The sequence below is a fragment of the Takifugu flavidus genome, chromosome 4, assembly GCF_003711565.1.
Source record: "Takifugu flavidus isolate HTHZ2018 chromosome 4, ASM371156v2, whole genome shotgun sequence".
Taxonomy (NCBI): Eukaryota; Metazoa; Chordata; class Actinopteri; order Tetraodontiformes; family Tetraodontidae; genus Takifugu; species Takifugu flavidus.
Window position 1 is genome coordinate 14,155,307 of NC_079523.1, and position 20,672 is coordinate 14,175,978.

General features: G+C 43.5%; 1 protein-coding gene across 3 annotated transcripts; it reads right to left on the minus strand.

Annotated features, from left to right (window-relative positions):
* Window positions 1-1,053: 1,053 nt before the first annotated feature.
* LOC130524571 (ribonuclease inhibitor-like) lies at window positions 1,054-5,998 on the minus strand. Of its 3 annotated transcripts, XM_057030821.1 has the most exons (6): window positions 5,830-5,998; window positions 5,543-5,716; window positions 3,538-3,711; window positions 3,158-3,331; window positions 2,453-2,626; window positions 1,054-1,921 (listed from the first exon to the last, which is right to left on the minus strand). In XM_057030821.1, exons 1-6 carry the CDS (start codon window positions 5,862-5,864, stop codon window positions 1,741-1,743), a joined length of 912 nt encoding a protein of 303 aa, XP_056886801.1. In that variant the 5' UTR covers window positions 5,865-5,998; the 3' UTR covers window positions 1,054-1,740. The 3 variants fall into 3 exon arrangements, with proteins under 3 accessions (XP_056886801.1, XP_056886802.1, XP_056886803.1); XM_057030822.1 differs by lacking the exon at window positions 3,158-3,331; XM_057030823.1 differs by lacking the exon at window positions 2,453-2,626.
* Window positions 5,999-20,672: the final 14,674 nt, after the last annotated feature.

The window sequence follows — 20,672 nt, forward strand, 5'->3', positions numbered from 1 at the left end:
AGTCCATGAGGGTTGATAGAATAAAAGCAGGTCGGATAAATAAGTCGGGCCAAGACCATTAAGACATTTAAAAACTAATAAAAGAACCTTAAAATCGATCCTGAAACGCACGGGGAGCCAATGCAGCGATTCTAAAACCGGTGTGATGTGCTCCCGCCCTCTGGTCCTCGTCAGCACCCGTGCAGCTGAGTTTTGTAATAATTGTAGGTTAGAGATGCTCTTTTTGGGAAGACCAGAGAGCAGGGCATTACAATAATCTAGACCACAAGAGATAAAAGCGTGCATCAGCACCTCCGTGCTGGCCTGAGAGAGAAACGGGCGGACTCTGGCTATATTCTTCAGGTGGTAAAAACCTACCTTTGTTATGTTTTTGATGTGTGGGATAAAACTAAGCTCAGAGTCAAAGATCACACCCAGATTTCTGACAGATTGAGATGGCTTAAAATCCTTTAATTTTGGTACAAGTTTCTCTCTCTGACCTTCAGGACCAATGACTAAGACCTCTGTTTGGTCCTGGTTGAGCTGTAGGAAGTTTTCTGCCATCCATGACTGGATATCTAGAATACAGTTAAAAAGGGCATCAACTGGCCCTGTGTCACCAGGAGCCACGGCGATGTACAGCTGCGTATCGTCAGCATAGCTGTGGAAGCTGATGCCGTGGCTCCTGATGACGTCCCAAGAGGAAGCATGTAAAGATTAAAAAGAGTTGGACCTAAGATTGACCCTTGGGGAACGACCACAACCTCCTATCTTTAGTATTGCTGCGCCAACTGGTGGTCTTTTGGGTTGAGGATAACGGTGATCTATATGTAGCTATATGTAGCTATAGCGTCATTGGCCTCCACTCCAGCCACTCCTGGTAGTTCCTCAAAAACACTGAGTTTCTAGTGGATGCACAATCTGTGGAAGCCAACATAGAAACTTCTGAAGAGCCAAAGTTCTTGCAACAAAAATATAGTCCCCAATTAGCTTGTTTTGTTATCACACGACCCCATCCCCATTATCTTAAGAGAATATAAAAGAATGAGTGGAGACAGAAGAGAGAATGAGACGTTTTTGGCGCGTGTCGCTCTTGATTTAGTGTTTATTTTTGCAGTAAACTTAAAGGAGGCCTTTTCACTTTATGTTTGATTCCATTTAAGCTGATATTCCATTCTTGACATCTTTAAATTTACAGTATTCATGGGAGATTTATTTGGTCATTTTGCTTCTTTTTATTTCCTATTCCCCACATTTATTCATAGTTTTTATTAGATTGCAATAAATCCTATAACATTGAACAGACTGACTAAAGTCAAATGACCTGTGGTTCCCACCGATAGCGTCATTCTGATGGGTTTTTGCTGGCTGCAGCTGAAATATTCCAATGCTCCATGTCACAGAGACAGTAAATACTAAACCCTAAAGATTCTGAAGGCATGATGTGAAATAGTAACGTATAATACAGACATTTGAAGAGACAATTAAGAGAATGTTTCCATGCTTCTAAGAGTGGCCGAGGAGCCATTTAGAACTTTATAAAGATGCATTGTGTGATACCAGGAACTAATTTAACTTCAAGGCGAAGCTGCTTCTGCTTTGTCGACCATCGACTAATCTCCTGAAAGTCCACCAGCGCTTTTTAAAAACTGAATTCTTCATCTATGGAGGGAGTAGACGGCAGATGTTTCCACAGATGTTCTTCACCAGTGGTCAGTGAGTGATGCAGCAGATGAGCGGGAGTTGACTGGCTTCTACCAGCTACTGACTCAATGTCTCCAGCCCATAGTGTGGATTCTCTACGAGATCAGACAGCAGCTTCAGCTCTGAATCCTTCAGCTGGTTCCAACCCAGGTCCAGTTCTCTGAGATGGGAGGGATTGGACCTCAGCGCCGAGGCCAGAGAGTCACAGCTGATCTCTGATAAGCTGCAGTCCCATAATCTAAATAAAGAAGGGAAACTTTTATAAGGTTATAAGTTAAACCAGTATTAATCTGAAAGGTTAATCAAAGGCATGATCTGTAAATATTTAATTTAGTTACAGGTTAAAAAATGATAGTAATATGTAATGACCACAATTCCAACCTCTCAGGTTTGCACTGTTCCAGAGGAGAATATATATTGTTCTGGCCCTCACTCTTCCCAGGTTCTCCCACCTCTTTCCCTCCCATCTCATCATGGAGATCCATCTCACCTGTGGCTCATCTTTAAAGGCACAACCTGTCTTAGATGACTTCCTGTCCCCCTCACCATCTCCCTCCTCGTTGGCTGGTGTCTACCAGGCACCCTCACCTAGTTTTGTCTAATTTTGGTGACCATCTGTCGGCTTTTCCATTGTCCTTAAATCAATTTATCATGAATAAGTGGTCCCCGTGTGGCCCTCCCTCCTGAAGGAACTGGGCACAACACACACACTCAGAAAGTGTGAGGACCCTCGGATGGAATAATGGACATTTTTGAGAATGGTGTTTACCCCAGAGTTTCCAGTCGGCAGTTTGGATCCTGGAGAAAACCACAGAGCAGCTTCACTCCTGAATCCTTCAGCTGGTTCCCACTCAGGTCCAGTTCTCTGAGATGGGAGGGATTGGACCTCAGCGCCGAGGCCAGAGAGCCACAGCTGATCTCTGATAAGCTGCAGTCCCATAATCTAAATAAAGAAGGGAAACTTTTATAAGGTTATAAGTTAAACCAGTATTAATCTGAAAGGTTAATCAAAGGCATGATCTGTAAATATTTAATTTAGTTACAGGTTAAAAAATGATAGTAATATGTAATTACCACAATTCCAACCTCTCAGGTTTGCACTGTTCCAGAGGAGAATATATATTGTTCTGGCCCTCACTCTTCCCAGGTTCTCCCACCTCTTTCCCTCCCATCTCATCATGGAGATCCATCTCACCTGTGGCTCATCTTTAAAGGCACAACCTGTCTTAGATGACTTCCTGTCTCCCTCACCATCTCCCTCCTCGTTGGCTGGTGTCTACCAGGCACCCTCACCTAGTTTTGTCTAATTTTGGTTACCATCTGTCGGCTTTTTCATTGTCCTTAAATCAATTTATCATGAATAAGTGGTCCCCGTGTGGCCCCCCCTCCTGAAGGAACTGGGCACAACACACACACTCAGAAAGTGTGAGGACCCTCGGATGGAATAATGGACATTTTTGAGAATGGTGTTTACCTCAGAGTTTCCAGTCGGCAGTTTGGAAAGTGGAGAAAACCACAGAGCAGCTTCACTCCTGGATCCTGCAGCTGGTTCCGACTCAGGTCCAGTTCTCTGAGATGGGAGGGATTGGACCTCAGCGCCGAGGCCAGAGAGCCACAGCTGATCTCTGATAACCTGCAGTATTCTAATCTGAAAAATGCAGGATGAGGTTATACGGAGCAGGTCTGCATGTTATCTGCGTCAGTACTAAACCTACGTTAGTTCTTAGTTGGGTCAGACCTGAATTCACGATATTCCAAGGAATTTTTTTAATGTGGTGCATCACAGCAGTGTTGAGAACAGCCTCACTTCACCATCTTAGCAGCTGGTATATAGGTAGAAAAATGAAGACTGACCTGAGCCTCTCCAGTTTACAGTTTGGACTCTCCAGTCCAGAACAGAGCCGCTTCACTCCTGAATCCTGCAACGTGTTGATGCTCAGGTCCAGAACCCTCAGATGGGAGAGGTTGGACTTCAGAGCTGAGGCCACAGAATCACAGCTGGTCTCTGATAACCTGCAGTCCCTTAGGCTAAAATAACAATTATTTTGAGAGAAGACAAATAAAAATCAACATGTACCAGAGCAAAACACAGCTTACAAGCAACAAACCTCTGGTCCTGCACCGGCTTATCTGCCGTATGTTCCTATTTTGGGTTCTTTCAGGGCGGTTGGACAAGATCTACAGCGTATGTAAAGTGTGTGTAGGTCAAAATACCTTCCAAGTTTGTGAGACCACATTTCTCAATAGCACTCAACTCTTGTCAGGAGTTGGGACAAAGCGACCCACTCCTGATAGCTTGTGGGCGATGCTGCAGCGACCCTGCAATCCCTACACTCTCTGGTGAAACCAAATCAAAGGTTTTAGACACTGCTGGATGCTGGAAGGGTGGCTATAGTCTGGACGCATCGTTCCCCTGACTGCACATTTCTCCAACAATGATTGGCAGCTGGTGTCACTTGTTCTCCAGATGAGAGAAGGAAAGAGAGCCCCCCCACAGTGTGTTTGATTGCCCCACTGCAAGCTCAATGCTGCCAGAAAACATTGCAGGAGCATCAATTCCCCTCAGGGCATCAACAAGGAGCTCAGGAAAAGGTGCAGCTGCCACCTACTAGAGACAAGCACACTGAGCTGAGATTCAAAGCCCTCTCCTCCCAAGAGAAGAGCTTGTTTGTTGGAGGCTCTTCTGGGCGATACCTGGTGCCACAGCTCCAGCTCAGCCCGTCTCTGGAGCTGAGGTGGAGCTTAGCAAGTTTCATGGTTCTCCACCACTTCCTCTCGCTGAGGACCTTCTCAGCTGGTGGTTTCTGCTCCACCTTCCAAGTTGAGCAGGTGATACTTCTGCATTCCTGCCACCAGTGTCTCTGCAGAAAGACTCTTCTCTACTGTTTTATATTATATTGTATAAAATTAGGATTTTGGTTGGTTGATGTCTTAGATGTTGTTGACTAAGAGCAGGTTTTTCTTTAATAACATAGAAAGATTCGATGAGAAGAGCAAATGTATTATTTTATGAGCTCCTTCCACTACTATTATATACACATACTTCCATATTGTCTTAGATTGCAGCTGCATTTATTGCATCGTTCATAGAAAGTCATATTTGTCAGGAGAAAAACTCCAATAAGGTCATTTTCTTTAATGATCATTACAACAGAAGGAGGCGATGAACAAACACATTTATCTAAAAATGTGTGAAAACTTATGGATGGAAACCTTTTTAAAATGGTTGCATTGTGTAGAATCGGTGTGTAGAATCAACTTGTTGACTTCTGATTGGACTCCAATGGAAGTGAGGTGCAACAATTGTGGATGCTGAAAGCTTCAGATCTTCATGAAGGTTTCTGTGGTTGGACTGACCTGCTGCCCCTTTAAGAGGGAGGCAGGTTTGGGCTTCTGGCTGGAATGAAGCCACCTAAGATGAGAATGACTGCAGGCTTTTGGTACCAAGGTTTAACAGGGCGCTCACTTCACACTTGGGCTTTTCTCTTTTTTGGGATGGCTTTTCTCAGGAGAGAAGGGGCATGGCACACTGCAGCAGCTTTCTTTTTGGGGTTTCTAGTTTTCCTTCTGATCTTTAAAAGACAGGAAGAACCATTTTTGATTGTCTGAATGTTTGGGCGGTTTTGTGGCCAGCCTAAAATAAAACAAGACAAATCTACAACTGATACTTCCTTTCTAGTCATTGATGACCATCCTCACATGGGACAGATTTCCACAAGCAATTTATTACTGCAAATCTGTCCTGTGTGGTCTTTTTTCTGAGAACTGCAACACTACGTTTATAACAAAGATCAAACATGGAAACAGTTATTGTCTAACTAGTTACACCTGGGAAAGCACTGGATCATCTCTGACTGACCTGAGAGTCTCCAGCTCACAGAGAGGATCCTGGAGAAAACCACAGAGCAGCTTCACTGCTGGATCCTGCAGCTGGTTCCTACTCAGGTCCAGAAACCTCAGATGGGAGGGATTGGACCTCAGCGCCGAGGCCAGAGAGCCACAGCTGATCTCTGATAAACTGCAGCCACTCAGTCTGGAAAAGGAATAAATGGGGCAAATAAAAAACACATTTCTAAATCTGAAAATGAAGAGAAAAAGAAAAAAAGTGTAAAGAAATTTAGAAAAGACCAACAGAGGCCTCCTGACCTGAGCGTCTCCAGTCTGCAGTTTGGATGCATCATGCAGAAGACAGTAACTTTACGTCGGCATCTGTCAGGCTTTTGTTCTCGCTTAAGCTCAGCTCCGTAGATGAGAAGGGTTTGACGTCATTGCTGAGGCCACAACTCCCCAATGACTCTTTGAAAGAACATCATCAGGCAGTCTGTTGTGTATGAAACAAAAATAGTGAGTCAAACTTTGGGATTTCTCATCAACTCATCTGAGAATCTACCTCAACACAAATGTAGCTCATTTCCTGGAAAAGCTAAATTCAACACCATAGAGCAACAGTTTGAACGACCATCAGATCTGAAATGCAACTGAATTATTCTCAACATTGTCTTATTTTAGAACAGCTCATAATTACTCAATATTTAAAATGATTATAGCAAATGGTTTAAAGAAACGTGCATCTTTTTATCTGTCTATCGGCTCTTTCGATATTTTGCGTTTCATCCAATTTGTACGATGGTGCGTCAAGTCTTAATTCAGCGATCCGATCGATGACATCAGAGTCTCTGGTTGCATCGATTGCCCTCAGCTTCTGTTCTATCTGCCTGTTTCCCTTCAAATCATTTTCACTGCACCTTTTGTTGCTAGTGATGAAGTTGCCCCCTAACGGGTGTGGAAAGGCTCAAACAACTTTGTGGGTCACATAAAGGCTCCAAACGGAACCGCCACAAAGACCTAAAACACCCATTTAAACCAACGAGGCCGGCTGTTTTACGTTGAACAAATGAAGCAAAATAGTCACGTGTCATTAGTTAAAATGTGTTTTTCTGTCGTTAGAATACGATGTATACAAACAAACAAAAGTGATTTAATGACATGACAGTAATTTCATGATAGTCAGTTAATTGTGGCTCCTATTATTCTGCCTTATGTTGGGTTGTCTGGATGGCCTTTGAACTTATATCCAGCCAGTGTTGAACATTTCTGGATGAATTGTGTTTTTTTTATTTATGGACGCTGCAATGGAGATAAAGAATTGAAGGAATGACCACTGGAGGGGGTATTGCTACCTGACATGATCCACTCGCTTGATTTAAACGCCGATGTCCGGCCCTAAAAATCTTTACTTACACGAACTCCTGCAGTTCCTCACAGCTGGAATCAGGCGATGTCGTCCCCTCTCTGAGGTGTTGTACTGCTCCAGGTCCAGCTCATCCAGAACCTCCTCTGACATCTGCAGCAGGTAGGCCAGAGCTGAACAGTGGATCTCTGACAGTCTCCTCTCTGATTTCTTCTCTGATTTCAGGAACTCTTGGATCTCCTGATGGACTGACTGATCCTTCATCTCCATCAGACAGTGGAAGATGTTGATGCTTCTGTCTGGGGAGATTCCATCACTGTTCTCCTCCTTCAGGTTGTTGAGGACCTTCTGGATGGTTTCTGGGTGGCTGTTCCTCTGATCCAACAGTCCACCCAAGATCCTCTGATTGGACTCCAGAGAGAGACCATGAAGGAAGCGAACAAACAAGTCCAGGTGGCCATTTTCACTTTTGAGAGATTTCATTAGTGCTCTCATGAGGAAGTCATCAAGAGATATGGATGTGATCGTTATTTGTAAACAACCATGAAAACCAGGAAAAGGGTTTTGGTTTCAAATATTTTAGCAACTTATCCTTATAACGCAGTTGTGTGTCTTTCCTGGTGTTGCTTACGCGCTTCGTTGCGTCTGGAGATCGGTAGCATGTTGATTTTCTGGTTGGATGGAAAATGTAGACGGCAGCCAGAAAACTCCTGAACTGCTCAGATGAACAAAGCCAGTAGACTGATTTCTGGAAGTCACACTCTCTCTCTTGAAGATCTCTGTACAAACTCCTGAGTACACCGACACATCGGAGACGCTCCAGTCCACATCGCCTCCAGGTCTTCTATGACGTAGCACTGAACATGATGTTCCTTTCTCGATGTTCAACAACCCAGCCGACCACCCCAACTTCAGAAGGAGTTCTTTATCAGCCTCAGTCCAGTTTCCTCTGGTCTCTGACTGTTCCTCCATACTTCTGCTTCTGTTCTCTTTACTGAACCCTCAGGAAGTGTGAGTAGAGGTCAGTCAGGGTTTTGGGCAGCTCTCCTCTATCTGGTCTCTGGTCATCAGTCCTCCAGAACTATAGCAGCGATCCCTCCAGCAGAAAACTGGGATTCCAGCGACACATGATGGGAGGCTTCCTGGAGGACTTGATGTGTGAGAGGATGATTCTCTTGGACAGATCTTCATCACTCGAACCACCCTCCTGAAGTACTCCTCCTTCTGGGTATGTCAGTGAAGCCTCGTACTTCTGTGATCCTGTTCAACACACCGAGGAGGAATCTGATGGGCATGCTGCAGGTCTGGAGGTGATGATCCGATGAGCAGCTGAGGGAAGCTTGGGTTCCCATGGATGGAGGTTCCCACAGCAAGCGCCAACGGCCGATCAGTACTTGTGTGATCATCAGAGATGACCTGATGCTTGGTTGAAACCCAGTGAAAATTTCTGCTTTCATCCAGGCATCAAAAGATGAACAGAAGTTTCCAGACAGTCAGATCTTCTGTCTCTGATCTTCTGTAATGGGGATGGAAACACATGAAGCAGTGAGAGAAGACTGTGCTGCTCATCTCTGATCTTAAGTTCAGCATCCTGCATGAGAGCGGAAGCACCAGACTGATGTTTGGTTCTCCAATTACTTCCCAGTCCAGACTGAACTTCTGCACTGAGAAGTTTTTTTTCAACCCCGGCCGGCGACCCACCGTTGGTCAGAAACCATTGCAGTGTCCTGTTTGCTCTTCTGTCATAAGACTTTGAAGATGTCATGGCACTTGATTGGAGTGTCCTGGATGTGATTCTTCGAGGTTCTTCTAAAAGCTGTCTCACCTCATGTTGTGTGTCACCTCCTCACTTGTCCCTCAGTGATGTAGAGCTCAGTGTAGATCTTGTTCAGCAGGGTCACTTCTGCTTCATGAGTTCCTTCAGTACAATGGTTCACATCATTCTACTTCAGACTCATCTTATGACCTTCTATCACCTCCTGCAGTTCATCACCCTGTCTAAAAAACAAACAATCTTTTAAATCCTTTTACATTGTCATCTACAGCAGTAACGCAGACGTCCTCAATGGAAAATTATTCTGTCATGTTTGAATGATAGAAGCAACAGTCGTGGGTAATGACCCATCTGTCACTTGTCACTATGAAAATGTTATGTCTTCTTATGTACACCCTTCTCTTTTATTTCATGGGTTTCAATGTAATTTAGTCTATAACAACCATTTCCATGTCTTCCAAGAGTTTTGCTTGGACATAAACCAGCTGGTAAAAGCTGGATGATGAATTAGAAAAAAACACATGTAAAACCTTCTCCAAACACCTCATACTCAGCAGACCCATTGTCCTGTAAAGGTCACCTGCTTCAGCTCTTTAACACTTTCCAGAACTAAATGACTAAATGTTGCTAAATACTGTCTAAGCATTTAGGAAGGTTTGAAGAGGGTCCAGGGGTTCCAGTGGAAACCAAACAAGAGCTCTCTGGACTCTTCTTTTGCATACTTGTCAAATACACAAGTTGTTCTTTATTCCGACCCAAAAAAAGTATATTTATCTTATAAATACAAATGTGCGAGCTTACGTGAGACGTTGATGTTTTGTTGTCGGTCGCGGTCTGCAGTTCAGTTCTCCGTTTCTTTTCACCCTCGGGACAGGAGGAATCTCCAATGGAAGCAGAATGTTTTTTGATAGCTGTCAAAAATGGGAAGAGTGGGGTATACATGTCTACTGGGAGTTAGCAACGCCTAAGAAAGGCTGCGTTATTCTACTTTAAGTTTGCTACTTCTTTGCTCTGACAGCCGTTTGGAAGACTGAATGAACACTGAGCAAAAAATATAAAGTTTTATTGTTCCTAACAAGTAAATCGTTTAATTTAGTGGAGAAAAAGTGTATTGATCATAAGTGTCTCTTGTGCTATTAGTGATGCTGTCATGCACGCAATGTGTTATAGTTAAAAAGTGTATTTAAAAATGCCAGTACCCATATAAACCATAAATAAATAGTTGTACACATACCAAGCATCTGAAAAAAGCTCACCACAAATAGGCTGACCACAGTCAACCTCCAGTGCGTCTGTAGATCTGCTTATCAGCGGCTGACAGTCTCTGTAAACATAGCACAAGATGAGTGGGCACGGTTAAGGCAGTGTATTCACAAAGACAGATTTATATTCAACCATATAGAAATGACGATATATGTTGTCTATGGGTTGTACTTAGAAGCCAGGGCACTTAGTTATGGAATGTGACTTGAAGATGAAGTGGTAAAGACGATGTTTTAATGTAATTATTATGAGTAATGTGAAGAACAGTGAGGGCAGGAACAAGTGTGGCAGAAGACAGAGCTGACACTGAGCAGTCATATCTCATCCACCGTCGGTATCAAATGGAGAACATGGAGCACTCTGCAATGTAGAGATGTTAGGTATGGACTTAAACATGATAGGAATACTAATACTGGCAACATGCCTAATCGCGAAGTAGATGCATGTCATTTGGTGTAGCTGAATATTAACCCTTAGTGAGCGTAGGAACATGAAAGCACTTCAAGTATCCAAGAACAAAGATTGAACTTTCAGTGAAGTTTTACATATTAGCACAGTTACCAACATAAACATACGGGGAGTTAATGGGAGCGTGACACCGACAGGTTGAAATGGCACTGTAGTTCATTTTACAGAGACGACTGAAGACAATAATTTACACTTCTAGTTTCCATCCGACGTATGTTGTTGGAGGCTAATACCAACCAAAAATGATGTTTTGAAGAACGGTGGTTGAAAATGTAAAACCATGTACAGTCCCTAAGGCAGTTATTTACAGTTTGTGGGTTTTGGAAACCTTACATTTTCTTTAAAGGTGAACCTCGAGGGTCCGATACCGAAGTTGTTGAAAGTTGTTTGTCTTCAGCAATTCTGGACAAGAGTAGCTGATTCAGGGACTTACAGGCAGGCATTAGGGCACAAGTGGACAATGTGGCTCTGCTCTGTCCTCGTCCATCCTGAGGAAACATCAGAAATAGTGATGAGACTGTGATGAAGTAAATAATCTGTAGAGGTTGGAGTTAAATAATCCCAATTCACTGCATTTTTATCAAACAGGAACATTTCTAATCCATTCTGGATAACAACTGAATCAATAAATCAATGATGTCTCTGTATCATTTTCATGTTTTCAGAGTTTAAGCTGCTTTTTTTAACTGTTCCTGCAGTGAGAAAAGAACTGGCACCTTTTCCAGCCCCTCATCCGCAGCACTGAATGTGCTCTAAAGTTCTTTCCAGAGCAAACGTCTCTGCCTTGCAGCAACATGTTGTAGTCATGGATCCGTGGGGAAACCGGATACAGGAAACGCCCCCACTTTGATCCCAAAACCAACTGGTGGCCAACGGTGGTCGGCAACGACGGGGACGCTGGTCCATCGGCCCGACAACACTGGTTTTCCACGGCCAACATGGTGAAAGGACTGTGCACCGTTTCATTTTAAAGAGCTGATGAATTTCATTTTTCACGATAGTAGAGGCTAATACCCACAAAATGATGTTTTGTACGGTTGTGAAATGTTCTAAGGCAGAGTTATGTGGTTCAGAAAACCTTACTTTAAAGGTGAGCCTTGAGGTCCAATACCGAAGTTTGGAGGGTCGCCTTTGGACCTGTCGCTCTTCATGGACACACAGCTGGGCACTGTGGACTCTGCTCTCTCTTCCTCTTCCATCACCATTCGCTCATTTTTAAATGTGAGTCTAGACGGTTAAGCAGGAACAGTCTGCTGACACAGAAAATAAGATTAAAGAACATGATTCTCAGTATGAAGACAAGCAGAGTCTGTCCAATGACGTATTGTCGGCTCATTCACATCCAAATCTATTAATGATGTCACCTGTCTGAACATCATACAGGCCACATATATATTGGAAAAAGTTTTGTGGACATCTTAAAAGTTTACACCATGTTTAATACATAAAATAGATTTGTGGGAAAAAAATGTTGCTCCTGGGTGTTTCAGAGGTGCGGTGGCATCAGACGGACGCACACAAATACAAATTAAATCATTTTTTATCTGGTTATGGTTTACAAGAAAACCTAAATTCTTTCAAGATGTCAGTTCTCAACATTAAATTCAACAAATAAGATGAGAATGCATTCAAAACTAAACAGAAATACGTCATCACATCATCAAAGTGGGTCAAATGCAGCATCATCTTCTGTCATCTCAGACAGGATTCCAAGAAGAGGATCTTCATTTTCAACAACGCACCTTGACATCTCATCATGGCTCGTCTGTCAGATTACAAGCAGCTTTTTTGATCAGGTGCATCATGTTTCTCACCAACACATGATGGTGCTGGAAAAAACATTTGTAGCCTGACCTAGAGGTCAAAACTCTGCATGGCGTGCACAGCTACTAGTTGCAGCTGCTGGTTGTGGCGGAGGAGATCCCAAACATATCTAGCAAGCTTGTTTTGGAGCAGAGCTTGTCCACCACCTCTGACCCCACTCATCACAGAAGTCCCACCATATCCATGGCCAGGTGTGTTGGCAGCATTGGAGCCAGCCTCAGGAAAAAGGTGTGTCAATATCTCAGAAGTGATGATCAAGTTGCCACGACCCAACAGAAGTCAAGCAACCCAACATGCTGAATAGAATAGATGACACACAGCAAAGGGCAAAAACACCCAATTCTGCTCAGACTGATCTGATCTGACCACATGTACAGGACCAAAAATATGAAACACCATGGGTTTAGGTTTCCTTTCGTTTTCTTGACTGCTTCATTCAAAACAGAACACATTTCATAAATCCATAATAACAAATTCATATTCCACAAAGACCCAGTTTTTAAAACAATAAAATGGAATGCCTTGATCTCTCCCTCTTTCCATACTCTCCTTTTTTAAATAAAGGATTGATTGTCCCCTGGTGGAGGGACAAAGAGAGGAGGCTAAAACTGTCGCGTTTGTGTCCCTCTTTCCGTGGATTTTTCCACTAACTGCAAATAATATTGTCGACTTATTGTGAGTATTAAAATGTGCTTCCTCAACCTCTAAAATGTTGGCTCAGGGTTAGCGGAAAACGCAGTTAGAGGAAACACGGTACAAAGTTTGATCATCCGTCACAACATTCCCGTCGACCAGCCGCAATGTGCGTCCGAAACACGCGCACGCTCATTGCGCACACGCAGTTTTTAAGCCGCATCTCGCAGCGGAACATTGATTCGAGACGACAGCAGTGAAAGAACCAAATGCTACCTGAATATTAGAGGTTTTCCATCAGGGCTCGGTCACTCAAGATGGAGCCCGAAGTTGTAAACTTTCCTTTCACTTTCGCTTCTTCTTCCTCTACACGTCACGTGTTTGTGGTTGGATCGCGTCATATTCAGCACAAGCGCCTCTCTTCAGAACAATTTGGTCCACGTTTTAACTGAAATACTGGGAAACAACTGGAGTTCGTCTGACAGATGTTCGTTTTTGGGGTGCGGAATCAAACTGGGTCAACTTTTTGATCTATAGGATCCCCTCTGGTTCAAAGTGTCCCTATAGGATATTGACAGTACTGACCTTTTGGGGGCTGCACACACCTCTTAATGGTGACGGCACCAACGGAGCTGATCTAGTTGTCATCAGCTGGCCAGTCTGACTCCAGCTCATTAGGGGAAATTTGCTGATCTGGAGGAGAAGCTTTCAAAACTTGACGGGCTGGGGGGAAAGGACTGATAATTTTGGAATCAGCGTGCCAATTTTATTTTTAATCAGAATAATTTAGAATAATTTCAACAGGATATTTTCAAATTGTTCCCCAGTGTAACTTCACCTGAAATTGTGGACTCCAGAATATCACCATTAAATCCATTTAATCACTTAATAGCTGTGGAATTTGAGCCATGAGAAAAATATCTCTCCATCATGATTTCCAGAATTTTTCATCAATATCTGAGATTCTTCGAAAGCTTCGCTGGTGTTGGGTTTTTATTGCTTCTGCTTCATTTTCAGGCGCAGTTCTTTTATTTTTAAATCAAATCAAATCATCTTTATTTGTAATGTCTGTTGTAGTCAAACTTGGTGCTATGCAGAATCCCAGGGCCTGATCCCTAACAATCAACAGGAAAATCTCCCCTTTAACAGGAAGAAACCTTGAGCAGGACCAGGCTCATATGGGGGGGGGGGGCCTCCTGCTCATGGATGGGGGTGGGTGGGTAGGGAGAGAGGAGGAGAAGGGGGAGGACAGGTAGAGGAGAGAATAGTCAGACATCATTCAGTTCATTTTAAAACGCACTACATTATATATTCTGAATAGCTGGTGCTGGTAATCGGAAGGATAAAACTATTCTGTAAAAATGTATGTTTAGCTTTGTGAAATTGTGTCGTACAGGTCAAATAAGAACAAAAGATCAACTGCTGAACCAGTGCAATTTATTTGTAACGTTTTAATCTCCACAAAGAAAGAAAAACCACAAACAACAAGTTTATAGTGGTCCAGTAATGCGCTATAGTCATACACCAGTACAGTTAACAATAACTCATGTTTTCCACCTGCTTTTCCATCTTCAGTGGGAATAATCCAGGGCGTTCTGGGCTTGAACAAAGGTATTAAAAGCTGGCTGAATGTCTGAGGTGACTGAAGGACACACTTGGGCTTTTCTCAATAGAGAAGGGGCACGGCACAGTGCAGCAGGTTCTCATCTTTAAATTTACTGTATTCATGGGAGATTTATTTGGTCATTTTGCTTCTTTTTATTTCCTATTTCCCACATTTATTCATAGTTTTTATTAGATTGCAATAAATCCTATAACATTTAACAGACTGACTAAAGTCAAATGACCTGCGGTTCCCACCGATAGCAGTCATTCTGATGGGTTTTTGCTGGCTGCAGCTGAAATATTCCAATGCTCCATGTCACAGAGACAGTAAATACTGAAGAGAATTAGTTTATCTTGTTAGCATCTTTTATCTTATTAGCATGTGTTATACTATATGTTTTTGTTTTATGTTACAGTTAGTTCAGAAGTTAGGGATAGTATATAATCTTTAGTAGGAATACACATAAGCAAGTCAGTTGACCCTTCTTTGACATGAATACTGCTTAGACAGTTGGAGCCAGGCAGACAGGAAATGGTAGACCCTCATCGTAAAACATGACAGCATAATTTACTGGTGATTGATAAGTTCCTGGACAGGAATAAGACCTCTGACCTGGCCATCTGAGAAGACAATGGAGAAGGACTGCACCAACACCAAAGGAGGCTGGAAGAAGAAGATGAGGTCACCCAAGAAGAAGGACTGGATTGGACTGAATTAGCATCAATAATTTACATCTGTGTTTCTATAAAAGACTGGGCCAAGGGATAGTTAGGTTGTCAGACTTCATGCCCTGACAATTGACTCTGTTGTTGCTAGGGTTATGAACTGGCCCGGAGCTCTGTAATATTTGTATCTTGAATTGATTCTATTTGCTAAATACATTTTGAAATTGGCATTTGTTTACTTGAAGTCTTCATTTAAAGAACACGCGGATTGGCAGTGACACACGAGAGGTATTGCGATCCAACAATTTGGTGACCCCGACGTGATGAAGACAGAGAAGTCATCTGAGGCAAAGAATTCAACAATGGTCACTTCGGAGGACAACTGACGACAAAGGGATCCCTAATAAAAGGTAAGCAGACACCTGTTTAATCAAAAGTTCTGCACATTGGCAATTTCCAAATTTGTCGTCACTGTCAATTGAAGTGTCCTAGTTATAAATTCCAGATACAAATATAGAAAATATTGAAACGACTGCAGGAATTACGGTTCGAGTCCGGAAAATAGACGGTTAGAGGCCGGAAGTACTGTTGAAAAAACAGGGAATAGACGGTTAGAGGCCGGAAGTACTGTTGAAAACACAGGGAATAGTACGGTTAGAGGCCGGAAGTACTGTTGAAAACACAGGGAATAGACGGTTAGAGGCCGGAAGTACTGTTGAAAAAACAGGGAATAGACGGTTAGAGGCCGGAAGTACTGTTGAAAACACAGGGAATAGACGGTTAGTATTGCTGTATACACAGCACTGTATATGAAAAAGATTTGGGTTGGGACTCGGAGCGCAGTTGACGGGACGGACACTCCCGACGCCCGATATTTGTGTTTTTGTGTGGGTTGGAAAAGTGCCAGAGTGAACGTGAATTAAAAGGCTCTTTGTCATTGGGAATTAACCCCCAGAGTGGAACCGGATCGAAGACGTTTGATCTAAAAGCTTGTTTCACTGAGGCATTGAGTTGACCGTTGGAGTCATTCACATTCAATCTCACTTGGGAGCATAGTTAAAGATGGAACTGGAGTGTGGTAAAGCGTGTAGGGATCAGGGAGAATGTTCTCCCTATCCTCGGTCTGTGGAAGAACAGTGGAAGTGGACTCTTGATCAGGTGGTGAGTGGCATGAAAGAAGAGGACAGGGAGAGAGAATGGAGCATGCAATAAAAAAGTTGTGGAAAGAAGCTCATAAGCAAAAGATACTTCCCCCTCCAGAGGTGAAGGTTAATTTAGCTGAAGCATTGTGTAAGTGGGAGTCAGAAATTCACACCATATTACAGGATCATCTTGATAATCCAAAATCCAAAGGTTTTATAGCAGGAAAATCATGGCAAAAACAGGGTAAGGAGTTAGAAGACAAGCGTCGAAGGATACATGTTGTGGCTGTGGCAGGTGCAGCGGTGCACTATTGCAGATCTGGGGGGGTCACACGAGTGCCTAATGTTGAGAAGCCTCCATTAGAAGATCTAAATCAGACACTGACACTTAACACCACTCTTTACCCATCATTACCTACTACCTCTTCCCCACCCCCATATCAATTGCCAGTTTTGACTATTAACAGTGGTCAGTTAGATGTGGACAGAGATGAAGAAATACAGGAGTTACGTGAGACAGTGGGTGAACTTCAGAGACAGGTTAGCAGGATCAAACAGAGACAGGAAGAGGTTGAGGATAGCTTGGGAAAATTGAATTTAGAGAAGAATCCCAGGTGGTTCACCCTAAAATCTCCCAACAGACTACATTTAAAAAAACAGGACAGTCAAAAATCTGCATTAAATATCTTTAAAACACCTAGCAATCAAACAAAACAAGTGAAAAGAGCTGATCTCTCAGGAGGATTTGCCAGGGCTGAGCGCAGGGAGGAGAAGACAAGACTGATTTATGGCAGTGATAAAGAGGAGAGTGAGAGTAAGACAGACACCCTTAAACTTCCAGCTACATTTATTGGGGAATTGGAGCTTCAGGAGCCTGTTGAATCTCAGACCGAATTATATGAAAAAGATCCAGGTTCAAGTATGGGAAATTATGAATTAGAACCATGGGAAGAGAGTGAGTGTGAGTATAGAGGTGAACCGTTGACAAGGGCCATAAACAATGAGGAGGTGGGTCAAACAGGAATAGGACAGGAGGACAGGAACCAGTATATGTTCCGTTTGCTATCACAGACATTAATTGTTTGGTGGATAAGATGCCCCCACCTGCAGAGGGCAGGGCAAGTGGATGTCCAGCCTTTTTAGTTTAACACAGAGCATGCAGCTGGCGGTGGGAGACTTTAGAGGAATTTTAGGGTGACAAGTGTCTCTCTGGGATTTGGATAAGGTCGAGGTAGCAGCAGGCATTAAAGACAGACCTAATGCTGCACATTTTGGCCCATGTGCAACCAGGGGTGTGTGAGGCTATGAGACAGATATTTCCAGTATCTCCAGGAGCAATGCAGAACTTAAGATTTAAGTGGGAGGAAAGTGAGTCGGCACATGGATTCCTTGCGAGGTGTAAAGAGGAATGGATGTGTGCCACAGGGTGCCATCCTGGCTCAGATAATCTACACAACACTTTGTTCCGTCAGGCCATAATTTTAGGACTTCCACAATCAGTGAAAGAAACTATGGAAGGAAATCCCGACCTTCCAGCAGCACAGCGGAAGTCTGGGAGAGACATCTTTCTCACCACATCAACATATATAAAGCTAAACAACAGGGAAAGAAAGAGGGGGTGGTGACAGCGCAGGAACAGCTCCTAAAAATGCAGTTCGATGAGGCACGGAAAAAGCTTAATGATAAACGAAAGGAAGAGAAACAGATGGTTCAGTGGTTTCCTCGGCAGGTGCAGCCAGATCAGTTAGGTCCGCAGCAAGATTTTGCTCTGATAAACCCGTATTGGGTCAGTCCAAGGGGAGGCATGTGTGGGAGACGCGGCGGGCAGGGATACGGCTTGATAGGTGGGTACTTAGGCCAAGATCAGTGTCACGCCTGCAAAGGGTATGGTCATTGGCAAAGGGACTGTCCATATCACAACTACGCGGAGGTACCAGGCAGTGTTCCACCATCCCATGGAATTTATCACCGGAGCCGATCTCATCTGACACCATCGAGCTTGTGGGGTTCTCAGGGAGACCAGAGAGACTGCCGTTTTCTGGGCCATTAGTGACTCGTGTTGCCAGACAGACTGTGTTGCACCCTTTGTCATTTCACCACATTGCCCTATCAACCTGTTGGGACGAGATCTCCTTGTGAGGACAGGAGCAGCTATTCTGTGTGGAGACAAAGGTCTGGTGGTGCAATTTCCTAATGGACTGAAACTGAACTGCTGTATTTCACACCAAGGTGTGAAGGGACAAATTCTGATGAGTCCGACACCCTCTCCAGAACAGGGGGTGTGGGCGGACATTTATTGGGGAGAACTTGAGCCAGAGACCTCACCTGGTTGTCGATGCTAAGTCCCTTTGCCCCACCAGTTGATCCTTATCATGTCACCCTATTTTACGACCGTGGGAATAATGAGTTGTATCAGGATGCGTTTAGAGAAAAGTTATAGGGAAATTTCTGGATGATTACATCACCGTGTTTGTGTGTTGGGCCTGAAGGTGTGGCTGCGCAGGTCGACTTTGCTGAACAGGATGAGTGGTATGAGAGACTGTAAAGGAAATGTTGTCATTTCTGGGTCTCGCGAGCTATAGTAGACATTTTATTCCTGCATAGTCAGAAAAGACTACGCCCCTACGTGCAATGGTGAATGAACAGGGAATGCATGATTTGGCAGCCCAGCTAACATGGACAACTGAGGGAGAGAAAGCGTTCATTGCCCTTAAACAGGCACTCACGACATCTGCATGTTTTGGCAGTTCCGGAATATAAGGATACTTTCTTTTTGGATGTTTCTGAAGGAGAACATACAGTAAATGGTGTTCTCTTTCAGAAAAAAGGGGGTGACAGGAAAGTATTAATGTATGCAAGGATAATACTAGACCCCATTTAAAATAGACCATGTGTAAGGTATGTAGCAGGGGTAGCAAAACTTTTACAGAAAACAGCACATTTAGTGATGGGTCATGCTCTGACAGTTCTTACAACACATAGTGTGGTATCACTGGTCAGCTCAGCAGCATTCACCATGACCTCACTTAGGCAGACCAGGATGGACAAGATTTTAACGGCACCACACATAACATACACACATGAAGGGATCAACATGGCAGATGGCATGGGAGAGGGTGAACCACACAGATGTGAGGAGAAAGCGAAGAAAGATGAAAAAATTAGAGTAGATCTTAAGGCGGAGCCGTTAAAGGATCCAGATGAAATACTATTCACAGATGGCTGTTGTTTCAGAAACCCACAGGAGGGGCTGAAAGCTGCCTATGCAATAGTTAGAAAATTAGAAGAAGATTTTGAAGAAGTGGAAACAGGAAACCTAACAGGTAAAGAGTCAGCACAACTCGGAGAATTGAAGGCAGTTATTAGAGCATTAGAAATATCAAAGGGAAAGAGAGTGACCATCTATACAGATTCAGCATATGTAGTGGGAGCTATCCAGTTAGAACAATGTCAATGGTTGGGGGCAGGTTTTAATACAGCATCAGGATCTCCTATAAAACATGAGGCAGAGATGAGGCAACTGACACAGGCACTCATGGAACCAGCAGAGGTTGCAGTCGTAAAGTGCAAAGGTCACAGCAAAGAGAACTCTCTGGAGGGAAGAGGTAATGAGGCTGCAGATCAGGGAGCAAAGAAGGCAGCAGGCAGGTTATAAACCAAGTTACAATTTGTTGTTGGCAGAGAAAACAGTTCAGGAAATTCTTCCAAGATATGACAGGGAAAGACTTAGTTGTGATCAAGAAGAAGCTTCTCCACATGAAAAAACAGTTTGAAAGGAAAAGGGGGGCTGTGAAAGTTGAAGGAATTTGGCGGGGCCCAGACGGAAGACCTGGTCTGGTAGATGCCGTTCTGGAAGAGGCCCACGGCCTGACACACTGCGGGAAACCACACATTGGTGGCATCCATTTTTGCCAGCCATTGTAGAAAATTATATCAGAGAATGTTCAATATGCACACACTTTAATGTAAAATCAACAATTCGACCACATGAGGGCAAGTTTCCAGTTGCCCCCATGGCAGGGCAAGAAATAATTATAGATTTCACTGACATGATAGACAGGGTCAATGAGTTCCGATACCTCTTGGTGGCAGTGGATGCATACACTGGCTGCCCAGAGGCGGTTCCCGTGAAAGCAGAAGATGCAAAAAGTGTTATTAAATTTTTGATTAATCCGACACATGGTTTCCCCAAACGAAGTAGATATGATAATGGAACTCATTTTAAGAATAAAGATTTACAATCCATAGGCCAGCCCAGCACTTGTATGAAATATAAATCTTATTTTGTTCAACTAAAAACGACTCTCTCAGTTTTCTCCCAACAGGCAACCTCTGTAACAACAGTCAGTGAGGATCCAGGAACTCCACACACAGCTGAGTGGGTCCTCCTGAGAGTCATCAAGTGAAAGTGGTCGGAGCACGG